This window comes from Pecten maximus, chromosome 10 (genome assembly GCF_902652985.1).
Source record: "Pecten maximus chromosome 10, xPecMax1.1, whole genome shotgun sequence".
Lineage (NCBI taxonomy): Eukaryota > Metazoa > Mollusca > Bivalvia > Pectinida > Pectinidae > Pecten > Pecten maximus.
Window position 1 is genome coordinate 11,901,137 of NC_047024.1, and position 14,999 is coordinate 11,916,135.

A 14,999-nucleotide genomic window follows, 5' to 3' on the forward strand; every position below is an offset into this window, starting at 1 on the left:
ATCCACGAGTAACGTCTCTAACACCCCAGTGTAACGTCTTTATCACTCCAGTGTAACGTCTCTAACACCCCAGTGTAACGTCTCTAACACCCCAGTGTAACGTCTCTATCACCCCAGTGTAACGTCTCTTACACCCCAGTGTAACGTCTAACACCCCAGTGTAACGTCTCTAACACCCCAGTGTAACGTCTCTAACACCCAGTGTAACGTCTCTAACATCCCAGTGTAACGTCTCTAACATCCCAGTGTAACGTCTCTAACATCCCAGTGTAACGTCTCTAACATCCCAGTGTAACGTCTCTAACATCCCAGTGTAACGTCTCTAACATCCCAGTGTAACGTCTCTAACACCCCAGTGTAACGTCTCTAACATCCCAGTGTAACGTCTCTAACATCCCAGTGTAACGTCTCTAACACCCCAGTGTAACGTCTCTAACACCCCAGTGTAACGTCTCTAACACTCCAGTGTAACGTCTCTAACACCCCAGTGTAACGTCTCTAACACACCAGTAAAACGTCTCTAACATCCACGAGTAACGTCTCTAACACCCCAGTGTAACGTCTTTATCACTCCAGTGTAACGTCTCTAATACCCAAATGTAAAGTTTCTCACAACCCAGAGTAACGTCTCTAACATCCCAGAGTAACGTCTCTAACACCCCAGTGTAACGTCTCTAATACCCCAGTGTAACGTCTCTAACACCTCAGTGTAACGTCTCTAACATCCCAGTGTAACGTCTCTAACACCCCAGTGTAACGTCTCTAACACCCCAGTGTAACGTCTTTATCACTCCAGTGTAACGTCTCTAACACCCCAGTGTAACGTCTCTAACACCCCAGTGTAACGTCTCTATCACCCCAGTGTAACGTCTCTAACACCCCAGTGTAACGTCTCTAACACCCCAGTGTAACGTCTAACACCCCAGTGTAACGTCTCTAACACCCCAGTGTAACGTCTCTAACACCCCAGTGTAACGTCTCTAACACCCCAGTGTAACGTCTCTAACACCCCAGTGTAACGTCTCTAACACCCCAGTGTAACGTCTCTAACACCCCAGTGTAACGTCTCTAACACCCCAGTGTAACGTCTCTAACACCCCAGTGTAACGTCTCTAACACCCCAGTGTAACGTCTCTAACACCCCAGTGTAACGTCTCTAACACCCCAGTGTAACGTCTCTAACACCCCAGTGTAACGTCTCTAACATCCCAGTGTAACGTCTCTAACATCCCAGTGTAACGTCTCTAACACCCAGTGTAACGTCTCTAACACTCCAGTGTAACGTCTCTAACACCCCAGTGTAACGTCTCTAACACCCCAGTGTAACGTCTCTAACATCCCAGTGTAACGTCTCTAACACCCCAGTGTAACGTCTCTAACACCCCAGTGTAACGTCTCTAACACCCCAGTGTAACGTCTCTAACACCCCAGTGTAACGTCTCTAACACCCCAGTGTAACGTCTCTAACACCCCAGTGTAACGTCTCTAACACTCCAGTGTAACGTCTCTAACACCCCAGTGTAACGTCTCTAACACACCGGTAAAACGTCTCTAACATCCACGAGTAACGTCTCTAACACCCCAGTGTAACGTCTTTATCACTCCAGTGTAACGTCTCTAATACCCAAATGTAAAGTTTCTAACACCCCAGAGTAACGTCTCTAACATCCCAGAGTAACGTCTCTAACACCCCAGTGTAACGTCTCTAATACCCCAGTGTAACGTCTCTAACACCTCAGTGTAACGTCTCTAACATCCCAGTGTAACGTCTCTAACACCCCAGTGTAACGTCTCTAACACCCCAGTGTAACGTCTCTAACACCCCAGTGTAACGTCTCTAACATCCCAGTAAAACGTCTCTAACACCCCAGTGTAACGTTTCTAACACCCCAGTGTAACATCTCTTACACCCCAGAGTAACGTCTCTAACACCCAAATGTAACGTCTCTAACATCCCACTGTAACGTCTTGATCACCCCAGTGTAACATCTTTAATATCCCAGTGTATAACCATATTAATATCCTCAATAAGGACTATCGTACCACTCGGAAATAGAACTCTGGTCCGAGACTATACAAATAGAGATACCTTGACAATAATGTCTCAACAGGTCACAGTAATGGCAACAGTGGGATGATGGAAACCTATTACCGGGATAGCCCACAAAACACCCCCAAAATACCCCTCAAAACCCAAAATACCCCTCAAAACCAAAAATACCCCTCAAAACCAAAAATATCCCAAAACACTTGAAAAATAACTCCAAAATATAAATAAAATGTAATTTCTACTATTTCCCTACTACACAACAATTATGTTATCTGCCTAGCACACACTAGCTACACACACGAGCTACACATACATATACAGTACAGTATTTCATCAATAGAAAGTGTGCATGTTTCTAGTGTCCGAACGAAGTAATGACGCTTTTATAACGATTCTTTTTCTGGAAAATGGTAAACATTCCTTTAATTTTGTGATAATGCGTGGTCGGATGGGAAACTGGTAGCATATTTGCCTTTCATCTAGGCTGCCGGGATTTGATTCCCCGATCGGATGTGAAAAGGTATGGGGTAACCTGCCCTGACCACGTGGGTTTTCCCCGGGTACTCCGGTTTCCTCCCACAGTAAGACCCCTCGTAAGCTTCCATCTTGGTAAACAAGCGTGATTCTTATACGTTGATATAACTTGTTTCGCAATTTGTGGTAAAATGAATAAAGTTGATTTTTTTTGCCATGGCAAAACTACCTTTCTAATTAAAAAGAACACCTAAATATGAAAACGAGTCCCGAATATCATGTTCCTTGTTATACAGAGTAAATTGGCCTCTGGACTTATTCTTTCTTTTAGTTTCCAAGTTTCCAATTTTGACAGTACTATACTTGGAACTTATTGAGCAAATTTTGTAACTCATCTGGTGTTTCTGACGTTGATAAGGTGAAAAAACTTGTGCCTAATCCTCTGCCTAACTTGAGGGCAATAAATATGTTTAAATCAAATCAAAAAATGTTTCTGACGATAAGGCTATATCATCAGCAATCAGTGTAACAAACATTTTTACAAAAACACCAATAGTATCTCAACATAACTGGTTGATTTTTATCAAGCAGTAAACATTTTGCTCCATAAGAAAATCTCCGAATTGTTAAGATACATTGCGAATGAAAATGAAGTACAATATACTATCTCCTTCTTTTAGACCGATTTGTGTCCGGAACCACAAATTCTTGTCAAGTACCGGGCACGGGCCAGGCACGGGCCAGGCACGCGCCTCTCAACGATTGGGATTCGGCATCTTGTCACGCACTCGACACATCTCGGCAGATTCGACAGTTTCCGTACAAATTACCCGAGGTTAGGCGAATGCTCGTCACAGTGTCTTGACTCAGGTGAATAGAATCACATCTAAAACCCAATTAGAAATTAGCTACAAATGACCATACTGCATGTATAATATAGTGCCAAAGAAATAATAACTTTCATTGAAAGTTGAAAATGTAAAACATCAAACGATGAGCACTTCTTATGCAATTAAATGCTTTTGAAAATAAACATGATAAGGACAAATAGTGTTAATTTGGATGTGCTACAGCATCAGTTCTGTAATCTGCTTGCCGAGGTAATACCAGACAACATTACTACAAGGTTTGCGATTCTTGGCAGTCCTCCATTTCTAGACTCCGTGATTTTGGTTAGGGTGATCAATCATAACACCATCTAAAACCTTATCGTTATTGTTTGTTAATTGTTGTTTATCTTTATAGCAATAGATACAGTAGGACAGGTGAACTGGATAAAATAACTCAAGTTTGGCACTGACGTATCTAAATCTAGGTAATACTTTATTGTAATAGGTTTGGTTTGGTTTTTGTTTATTTTGTTTGATGTCCTATTTACAGCCAGGGTCATTTAAGAACTTGCTAGGTTTTGGAAGTAGAGGAAAGGCGGAGTACCCGAAGAAAAATTAACGGCCTACGGTCAATACCAATGATTAAGTATCGGTATACACCTCAACAACTCGGTCACATGTTTGACATTCAAAGTAATACGTTATTTTATTTCAAATTAAAAAAGAAGTTCTATTTGATAATAAAAACCAGTTGTAACGTATATCGCTTGCATCTTTTGCTAATCAATCTATTAAATCGTTAATTAACAAGGTAAATAAAAATATGCCGTGATAAATAAACACGTGAATTGACAAGTTACATGAAAAAACATCTTCTGCGGTGTATACATGTTGGAGTTATGCCCCTTCACACGTACAGTAGTTCAGAAGTAGTTGCAGTCTGTGTACCATTACATCAGCAGTTCTCTGTGTAAACGAATATTTTCTAACATTTATTCTCGAAGTTTGATCTTGAGGCCATGCCCCCGTGCTGATTTTAAAAATAACTAACACTTCACATTCATATGTCCCGGGCCCCTCTATCATATGACCACGTGATCTCCTATATGCTGGTGTTGGTAGTTTTTGTTTTGTTTTTAAGATCTTATTTTTGTAATCTTGCGGTATAAGGTAGGTCCTTCAGCCCAGGTACGTGTGTATCATTTCTATGTGTTTTTCGAGATGAGGGTTCCAAACTTGATTCGCATATATACGATATGTGTTCTAACCAAAGTTGTGTACAACAACTTAAACCTATCCAGGCTCATATATTATTCTATTGTTCTCCGTAAATTCCAATGATCGAGTTAGCTTTATTCACCTTTTCTCATACATGTTTATCAAATGATAGTTATATGACTGTTATTTTTGCCGTTTTCTGTTTTGTCGATACATCTCAGACTGGACGTGACAAGATGCAATATTAATCTGAAACTGGCCAATTCTTTTACGAGAGGTGAACATCACAAATTGTTAACCTCGGTTATCAATGATAACAGGGGATTTCCAGAGGCTTCAGAATATTGAACAATCACAAAAAATATTTGTCGATTATCTACTTCAACCAGAGACGTGTCTCTGCTTCAGCTAGCTGAAAGTCTCTGGCTATTTTTGGATTCTGACGCCAACTGACTTTTAGAAACCGAACACTATTTGACACTGAGCATGATCCGCATTGACTCGGCCGGAAAGAAAGAGACAATAATACACTGTATCATTATTTATAAACATACACTTGACGACAACAACGTGAACTTATAGTTTAGGTATTACATATCCCATTTAAACAGTCAAATACTTAATTCACACCAAATATAGAGGCCTAATACTTTGACACACATTCGAACATGGCGGCATTGGTTGTAAAACATTAACGTAATCGAGGTCCATTGGACGTTTCCATTAACGAAGTCGCGGTCCTTTGGCCGTTTGATCTGCTGCAGGTCCGTGGTCATTAGTCATCATTCTGTCGATTTCTTATGTCCGAAATACAGGTACGCAGTAATTAATAAAGTAAATATTAATATGTAAAGTTTACTTCAATAACAGAACATTGCCAAAATAATCCTTACTGTAGACGTTCTAGACAGTGCCCGGATGTGATTCATACTTGTCACCTGATAAAAAATCAATTTGTATTCACTTAACCTAAATTCTGCACTGGATTTGATAAATTCGGATCATTTATGTCTTTGCCCATATCCGTATGTAGAAACACGGTTTAGTCGAACCACCGGATAAGTCGATTTTACTTGGTGTCGTCGTCTTTGACTTGTTTTAAAGCTTATTTCGACCTACTATTGACAACAATGATACTTTCCATCAGTTTTTTTTTCTTTCATTGATATTTAATTTTCAGTCTGTGGACAACACTATTTATAACAGTAAAGTAGTCGGTGCTTGGTTGGTCTGGTGGGATTGTAACACTGTAGGTATCAGAGTTGTATTTAGAGGTATCGGAGTTGTATTTTGAGGTACCGGAGTTGTATTTTGAGTTATCGGTGTTGTATTTTGAGTTATCGGAGTTGTATTTTGAGTTATCGGAGTTGTATTTTAAGGTATCGGAGTTGTATTTTGAGTTATCGGAGTTGTATTTTGAGGTATCGGAGTTGTATTTTGAGTTATCGGAGTTGTATTTTGAGGTATCGGAGTTATATTTTGAGGTATCGGTGATGTATTTTGAGGTATCGGAATTGTATTTTGAGGTATCGGAGCTGTATTTTGAGGTATATGTTGTATTTTGAGGTATATGTGTTGTTTTTGGAGTTATATGTGTTGTATTTTGAGGTATCGGTATTGTATTTTAAGGTATCGGAGTTGTATTTTGAGGTATCGGTGGTGTATTTTGAGGTATCGGAGTTGTATTTTGAGGTACCAGAGTTGTATTTTGAGTTATCGGAGTTGTATTTTGAGTTATCGGAGTTGTATTTTGAGTTATCGGAGTTGTATTTTAAGGTATCGGAGTTGTATTTTGAGTTATCGGAGTTGTATTTTGAGGTATCGGAGTTGTATTTTGAGGTATCGGAGTTATATTTTGAGGTATCGGTGATGTATTTTGAGGTATCGGAATTGTATTTTGAGGTATCGGAGCTGTATTTTGAGGTTATCGAGTTTGTTGAGTTATCGATTTGTATTTGAGGTATCGGTGTGCTGATTTGAGGGTATGGTGCTGTATTGTAAGGTTATATAGGAGTTGTATTTTAGTATCGGAGTGTATTAGTTTGGAGGTATAGGAGTTGATTTGAGGTATCGGTGATGTATTTTGAGGTATCGGAGTTGTATTTTAAGGTATCGGTATTGTATTTTGAGGTATCGGTGATGTATTTTGAGGTATCGGTGATGTATTTTGAGGTATCGGTGCTGTATTTTGAGGTATCGGTGCTGTATTTTGAGGTATGTGTTGTATTTTGAGGTATATGTGTTGTATTTTGAGGTATCGGAGTTGTATTTTGAGTTATCGGGGTTGTATTTTGAGGTATCGGAGTTGTATTTTGAGGTTTCGGTATTGTATTTTGAGGTATCGGAGTTGTATTTTGAGTTATCGGTGTTGTATTTTGAGGTATATGTGTTGTATTTTGAGGTATCGGAGTTGTATTTTGAGTTATCGGTGATGTATTTTAGGTATCGGAGTTGTATTTTAGGTATCAGAGTTGTATTTCAAGGTATCGGAGTTTTATTTTGAGTTATCGGAGTTGTATTTTTAGGTATCGGTGATGTATTTTGAGGTATCGGTGCTGTATTTTGAGTTATCGGAGTTGTATTTTGAGGTATCGGTGCTGTATTTTGAGGTATCGGTGATGTATTTTGAGGTATCGGTGCTGTATTTTGAGTTATCGGAGTTGTATTTTGAGGTATCGGTGATGTATTTTGAGGTATCGGTGATGTATTTTGAGTTATCGGAGTTGTATTTTGAGGTATCGGTGATGTATTTTGAGGTATGTGTTGTATTTTGAGTTATCGGAGTTGTATTTTGAGGTATCGGTTTTGTAATAACAGGACTAACGTGTTCTTTGTCAGTAGAACTGTGTTGTTATGACTACGTCTGGGAACATGCCTTGTGAACGCTGAAGAGACAATGAACAAAAAACATCGGAAGTTCTAGGCCTTTAATACAAAATATCACTTGTATATACATTTTCTTATACAGTTTTTGCTGTGAAATTTATAACCATTTTCTCTTTTCATTCGTAACAAAATGCGATTTTTTTAAGAAGAAATAATTAATTCTCCGGTCATACAATGTATTTATTTTCGCACACTTGGGTAGAACTATTCTACTTTGGCAATGTCTGATCCCCCATCCCAGACAAACAAGGTTAGGCTGTCATTAATATCTATTAGCAGTATACCTTAATCATGTTTTAAATCACTTAAATTAATTCAAAACTTCCATTATGACATTGATATTATTTGTGTCTATGACAGTACGGGAAATTCGTCCCTCCCTTCTCCTTACACCTTTACCCCCGGGATCTTATCACATAAACCCGAAATTTGTGTTTACCGACGCGCACGTCGTGATGACGTCATGGTATACGTATTAATAGTATCATTAGCTAGCGTTAAGATGTCCAGGCTAACGATAATTCACAAATATGAATTATGACGATAACTCCTAAAGATAATTTAGAATGTAAGTATTCACCTATAGGCATCAACAGTTTGTCCCTATCCAAATGATAAATTCAAGGTTGTATGCGTTTAAGGACCGCCTGTGTAACAACGGAGAGTAATGTAGGAGATTCCCCGACCCCATCCCGCACCCCATCACCCTTTGTCTCTTCTTCTCTCTCTTTCTCTTCTCCCTCCTTCTCTCTCTCTCTCATTCCCTCTCTCGGTCTCTCTCTCAGTTTGGTAGATAATGTTCCTTGGGTAAACACTGTACATAACAATATACTAAAATCTACAGTCATATAACAAAGTACACAAGTATATGAAATCACCTGTAGATACGTAAATGTGAATGAACTGACAATGGTATGTAGATAAATATGATTCAAATAATGGTATATGTATATTTATGTACATACAAAAATAAAAGTTATTTCCTCAACACGTAACAGCTCATTCACCATTCCGCATCTTACATCCGGGTAACGTAAGCATGAATTTTACATCCGGGTAACGTAAGAGTTTTCAGCTGCTTCATCATCAGAAAAGTCTTCCAGATTAATTGGTATCGTCTGAACAGCCATATTTTTAGCAATTGAAATGGCGTCTTCGAGATCAATAAAAAAGTTATCTTTGGGGATTTTATCGAATACGCCAGCATGTTGCATGGTGTTCCGAATGTCTGCCGAGCAACCGGCAAGGAAAACGGTGATGTTCACATGCTGGTATTCGGCGTAGATATGACTGAGAACACTTGCACCTGAAATATCCAAATAGTTCATTGTACTGCAGTCAATGATAATATGATGAGTTTTCTTCGCCCGTTCCAACCACTCCACGCTGACAACAGCGTCTCCGTCAGCTGGGTCGATTTCCAGCTCTGTGATCATACTTATGCTGGAGGCGACACTGAATCGCCGGCTCGATAGCGGGTAGTTACTGATTGTCAGGAAGTTATGAGACGGAGTTCCATTATTGCCATTAAATTTCCCATGTCCTTCTTGAGGAACTAGGTTTTCCTCCGATACACAGAAAGCTGGATTGTCAGCACTAGTGTTAGATATGGTTGACACTACACTTTCTTTTTTCTGTCTCAGGTCCTTTCCGTTTGAGTCGAGACTAATTGATGGTAATTCCTGTTTCATTTTCCCGTCCGTTGGTTTAACATAACTGCTTGTTAGATTGCCGTTTTTCTCTACGTCTCCAGACTTTTCGTCGCGTTTTTGCTGCTTTTTCAACATTTTGAGATATATCCTGGGATTGACCGTCCTACTGTACAGAGTATTCCGGAATATTTCTGCGTTGGCAAAGTAAAGGTTTGATTGGAAACGGAAGATCTTTACTCCGGGAACTTCGCGTGTGTTTTTGTACTTGTTGTTTTCTACCATGATACCCTTCATTTGAAGTGACAGCCAAACGGTATCCTCGCGAGAACTGAGTCTGGAAGACGACAGTGACAAGGGATACTACAACACCGATTCCTAAACCGAGGTCGATATCCAGGAACACTACACTGAAAATGGTGAAAAACCATATGATAAAATCGAACTTATTGACTCTCCAGAACTTCCTACAATCCAGCATCTGAACAAAAAGTCCTTTGAGGGCGACCACTATGATAGCAGCCAGAGCAGCCTTAGGTAGAGGTTTGAACAGAGCACTTATTACTAAGATGACCAGCAACATCAGGATAGTGACAAATACTCCGGTAAAGGTTGTCTTGGTGTTCATGGAGGAAGCCACCATAGACCTGGGCGGGGCAACAGCGGACGGGAAACACAACATGAAGGCACTCAGAAAGTTACACATGCCATAGGCAATAAGTTCTTGACTATCGTCTATCTGGTAATTGTGCTTTTTGGCGCAGATCTTTGCCATAGCAATGGTGTTGGCAAAAATCAAAATGGCGATAACAAAGCTGTCGACAATATAATTTTGTATACCTGTTAGATCAGGAAATACTGGCATGGGGAAGCTTGAAGTCAGTTGACCGACTACCGCCACGTGGAAAGTTTTGTCCTTGTCCGGTACAGCTTCCTCGTCAAACCCGATCGCAAAAGATAACACCGTCGCCAAGATGACCACTAATAGTTCTACAGGGATAGGGATGAACAGTTTGTGTTTAAACCGTTCGTTTATACACTCCTTAACGAGAAACAAAATCGCAATACTGATTACTGCTATTATCGGCGTGGTTGGCTGCATTTCCGTGATCTTTCCAAAGATGGCTTCGTAGGTATAAATGATTTTGAACACGCCGCCAAAACGGGGTGTCTTGATTCCCAAGAGTGCTGGGATTTGACTGGTTGCGATGTGAACGGCAGCACCAGAGGTAAAGGCACTAAAGAACGACTCGGACAGGTAGGCAGTGACAAATCCAAGCCGGAAAAGCCCCATCAACATCATAATGAGTCCTGCAGACAACGCAACATTTATAGCGACGTTTTCCTTAAAATCCATGAATTCTGGAATATCTTCCCAGACCTCGATCGTAGAATTAGATGTGCCATTTCCGCCTCCGCCAACCATGAGATGCATGTTCATTTCCTTGAAGGCTTCCGCTTGCCGATCCACAACACTTGCAGTCACAATGCATATCACGGCACTCGTTCCCATGGAAACATGAGCGGACGTTCCGAAAAACACATACAGGATCACAGGCCAAACCGAAGTGTAGAGGCCATTTTCAACCTTAACAGATGTGAGCAAACCGAAAGCAAGCGCCTGAGGAATATGGAGGATCCCAATTGTAATTCCCGACAGAATGTCAATCAGAAGGTTTTCTTTGAAGTTGTAGTATCGTAGAACCTTAATAATTGGTAGAAACGCACTGAGCTGTTTGAATACACATTTTGCGGAACAATCACATTTGTTTCTAAGTTTCTGGCCCAATGTCGTACTGCTAGGAACGTCCTCTCGCAGATTAAGGTTGTCGAAAGCCACCTGGGTATAGGGGGGACGTTTGACGAAAACCGTGCTCTCCTGCCCAGAGACGGGTGGGCACGAAGAGCGCCGGTTGTTCCGACCGTTCGTTCCAGGTTCCATCGGCATGCCTTCCGCCACAGAGACTGACCGTTGCATTCTGCTCAGGTGCTTTTGAATAGGAAACCTGTAAATACGTAATAAAACACTCATTAGTCAAGGGAGCCGTCATGGTGTGATGGATGCGACGTTTCGACGGGACGCGTCTGGTCTGACAGTGTATACATACTACAGACTTCGGTATGGCCGTATTTTGTAGGCGTAAGGAAGGTCACACAACTAGTGTTTTATGACTTATGTGTCAAGTAACGGTATCTAGTGAGGTACTAAGCCGGGTTATCGAAAGCTTTGTCAGCTTTGTTTGTAGTAAGTATGATCAGTTTAAATACGCATTTTCTAACAGCTTCTGAGAGCGAAAGCTTTCTACACACGAGTATAAAATAACACATACTAACAGTCCTCTAATAGACGGCTATATCAACGAAACAATATATACAGCACATTTCTACCGAATTTTTCATTTCTACTAGACCCGTCCATTGTGGAACTGTGTCAGCTACTAAACACTATAAAACCATTTCTGACCCCATGGTTTGATATTTTCTCTCTCTGTTTCGTTGCAGTAATGTTTTCTTTTCCCGGTGTGATACAGCTAATGTAAAGCTATATTACTATATTTTCAGTCATTACTCAAAGAAATGTTTCTTAATTATTATTTGTTAGTTGTTATGATAAAAATCTTTATTCTCAACAAATCTTTTTTATCAATATGCTTCTCCATGTCAGATAATTTAGCAGGGCAGATAATAATATTTAATAAACAGAATGATTAATTGTTATAATTGTATTGTCTTACAATTAATTAATGCACCATTAATTGTATTTGTCAACTTTGGAGACTTGTGATTTGCCTTATCTCGAGATTTTCATGCTTGTTATATATGGAATCATAGTGAACGGTTGTTAATGTAAAAGTCTGTAGGTTATCCTACAGTCAGTATAATACATCATCAACTCCAATGCATTTAACAATCTATATTTGAATAAAGCAAATAAAAGAAATTTAAAGGATACTTTGATATCAATAAAATGGATAATTTCCTTTAGTTGTAAGCTTTTTATATTAATACGTTTGTTAGCTAACATGAAAGCCCACACGGGGGCACACACAACAACAACAAAAATATTAAATTAAAAATCAAAGCCAAATAAGGGAAAAAATGAAATAAAACAAATAGACAAAAAAAGTTTATCCATTTTCATTTTTCTATTTTCCCAAATTAGAAACTGATTGCTGTTGCGTGCGCTGTACGTTATGACAGAATAAGTCTCGAGAGAGAGAGTGTACATATACAGAATAAGTCTCGAGAGGGTGTACATACACAGAATAAGTCTCGAGAGGGTGTACATACACAGAATAAGTCTCGAGAGGGTGTACATACACAGAATAAGTCTCGAGAGAGTGTACATACACAGATGAGCGCTGAGAGAGTGTATATGCACAGATGAGCGCTGAGAGAGTGTACATGCACAGATAAGCGCTGAGAGAGTGTACATACACAGGTGAGCGCTTAGAGAGTGTACATACACAGACGAGCCATGAGAGAGTGTACATACACAGATGAGCCCTGAGAGGGTGTACATACACAAATGAGCCCTGATAGTGTACATACACAGATGAGCGCTGAGAGAGTGTACATACACAGATGAGCCATGAGAGAGTGTACATACACAGATGAGCCCTGAGAGAGTGTACATACACAGATGAGCCCTGATAGTGTACATAGTCAGAAGAGCCCTGAGATGGTGTACGTAGTCAGATGAGCCCTGAGAGAGTGTACATACACAGATGAGCCCAGAGAGTGTACATACACAGATGAGCCCCGAGAGTGTACATACACAGATGAGCCCCGAGAGAGTGTACATACACAGATGAGCCCTGAGAGAGTGTACATACACAGATGAGCCCTGATAGTGTACAGTCAGAAGAGCCCTGAGATGGTGTACGTAGTCAGATGAGCCCTGAGAGAGTGTACATACACAGATGAGCCCTGACAGTGTACATACACAGATGAGCGCTGAGAGAGTGTACATACACAGATGAGCCATGAGAGAGTGTACATACACAGATGAGCCCTGATATTGTACATAGTCAGAAGTGCCCTGAATGAGTGTACATACACAGATGAGCCCTGAGAGGTTGTACATACACAAATGAGCCCTGAGAGAGTGTACATACACAGATGAGCCCTGAGAGAGTGTACATACACAAATGAGCCCTGAGAGAGTGTACATACACAAATGAGCCCTGAGAGAGTGTACAATGTACATACACAAATGAGCCCTGAGAGGGTGTACATACACAAATGAGCCCTGAGAGAGTGTACACACATGACATTGTTTGTTTACATCGGTTTATGTTGAGAAAGTCTGTATAATGTACATATGGATATAAGATCTGAGATAATTGTCTACATAGATGAGTTTTGAGAAAGTTCGTATGTGTATTAGGTCAGAGAGAGTGTAGACACAGACTGAGGGCGATAATGTTTACATAAATCAGTTCAAAAATAATTGTGTACACGGATAAGTCTTGTAATCATCTATTCTCTGTCGAATCATTTTTGTTTTGTAAAATCAAGAATGATAGAAAACATATTTCTAGATTAAGAAGGCCAATATATGTTTTAGATATTGCATTGTTTGCATAAACTCCCAGTTTTGTATTTGAACGAAGAAGAATTTTGTTATAAATTGGTAGTTATACATGTACCTGCACCGTACCGGCCTGTGGTGCCGGATGACATGTTCCAAATGTAAGGGCCATTTAACTGTTATTGACATTTCTCTGGTGGTCAAGGCATCCGACTGGCCATCCCTGCTGTCCCTAAGTGTATGTTTTTTGAGAAGGTCTAATTTATTGGGCGGATAGCCTTTAATGTTCGTGCTAACGAGATGATATCGTCTCATTGTGTCCGGACTTAATACTACGTACTGGATTACATGTAAGGTGTCTGTTTCATTAACAAGTATTCACCTATCGTGGTCAGTAGAATACGTGTGGTAGGTATTAGTTGATCCCATGTAACCCATGTAACGACTGGTCAGTAGTTCACGTCCGGAGCGGCTCGCGCACATTGGTTATGGTCTGAATGAGACCGACAGTCCACGGGGTAATTATTATACGGGTTAATGAATTAATTGAGACATATGTAACGTCACCTTCCCACTTTGTCACACAACCATTTTATAAACTTTTTTCTCTCTATTTTACTGGTAGATGAGAATGATAAACACCAAATATTGTAAGTACTCTACAGAAAACATTTGATTAAACAACCATAGAATTGACTGAATTGACTTTCAGTTCCGAGTACCTCTGATAACGACACGTGTACTAACATCTTCGGATGTCCTCGGTTGATTACACTACACGCTACACTTACCGTGGGTACCGGCGATAGACGGATAGACAACGTTATCTTAGAACGCTTATTTAGTTTGGTTGTGAACCTGTTGACAACAGTGTTTTGATAAAAAGGAAAGTGAAACACCTTTGTTTTTGTTTCAGGTTTTGCAAAAGAAGCAAATGTGTAAATATAAGTATTAAAGAATTACTAGATGGTAGTGGAAATGATTACAGTTTGATATGTTATCATAAGTCTAACGGGCGACATTATAGATTCAATGAGTTTCCCTTTCATAGAAGATTGTATGTAATAATTCCTAGAAGCCTAGGCCAGCAAAAAATAATATCGACAGGAGACGGATCTACATTTTTATTATATGACTCAGAAAACTGACTGCTTGAGAGGTTTTTACATCAAAATGTGAAGGACACAATTAAACGGAAGATTCCATTTTTGTTACGCAATCTAAATTCATAACGTACCATCATTGTCCATATCATGACGTCACACTCGATTTCTAACACGCGCAGCCAATGAAGAACAATCAAGGGTATATTGCGCTAGTGACAAAACTTCATGGACAAATGATTAAGTGAAGGTTCT

General features: G+C 39.8%; 1 protein-coding gene across 1 annotated transcript; it reads right to left on the reverse strand.

The window, feature by feature from the left end:
* Positions 1–7,484: 7,484 nt before the first annotated feature.
* LOC117335819 (prestin-like) lies at positions 7,485–13,858 on the reverse strand. The gene is given in 3 exon segments (XM_033896028.1): positions 7,485–9,398; positions 9,400–11,113; positions 13,760–13,858. Coding segments are annotated over 3 exon segments (2,679 nt in total). The 5' UTR covers positions 13,831–13,858; the 3' UTR covers positions 7,485–8,504.
* Positions 13,859–14,999: the final 1,141 nt, after the last annotated feature.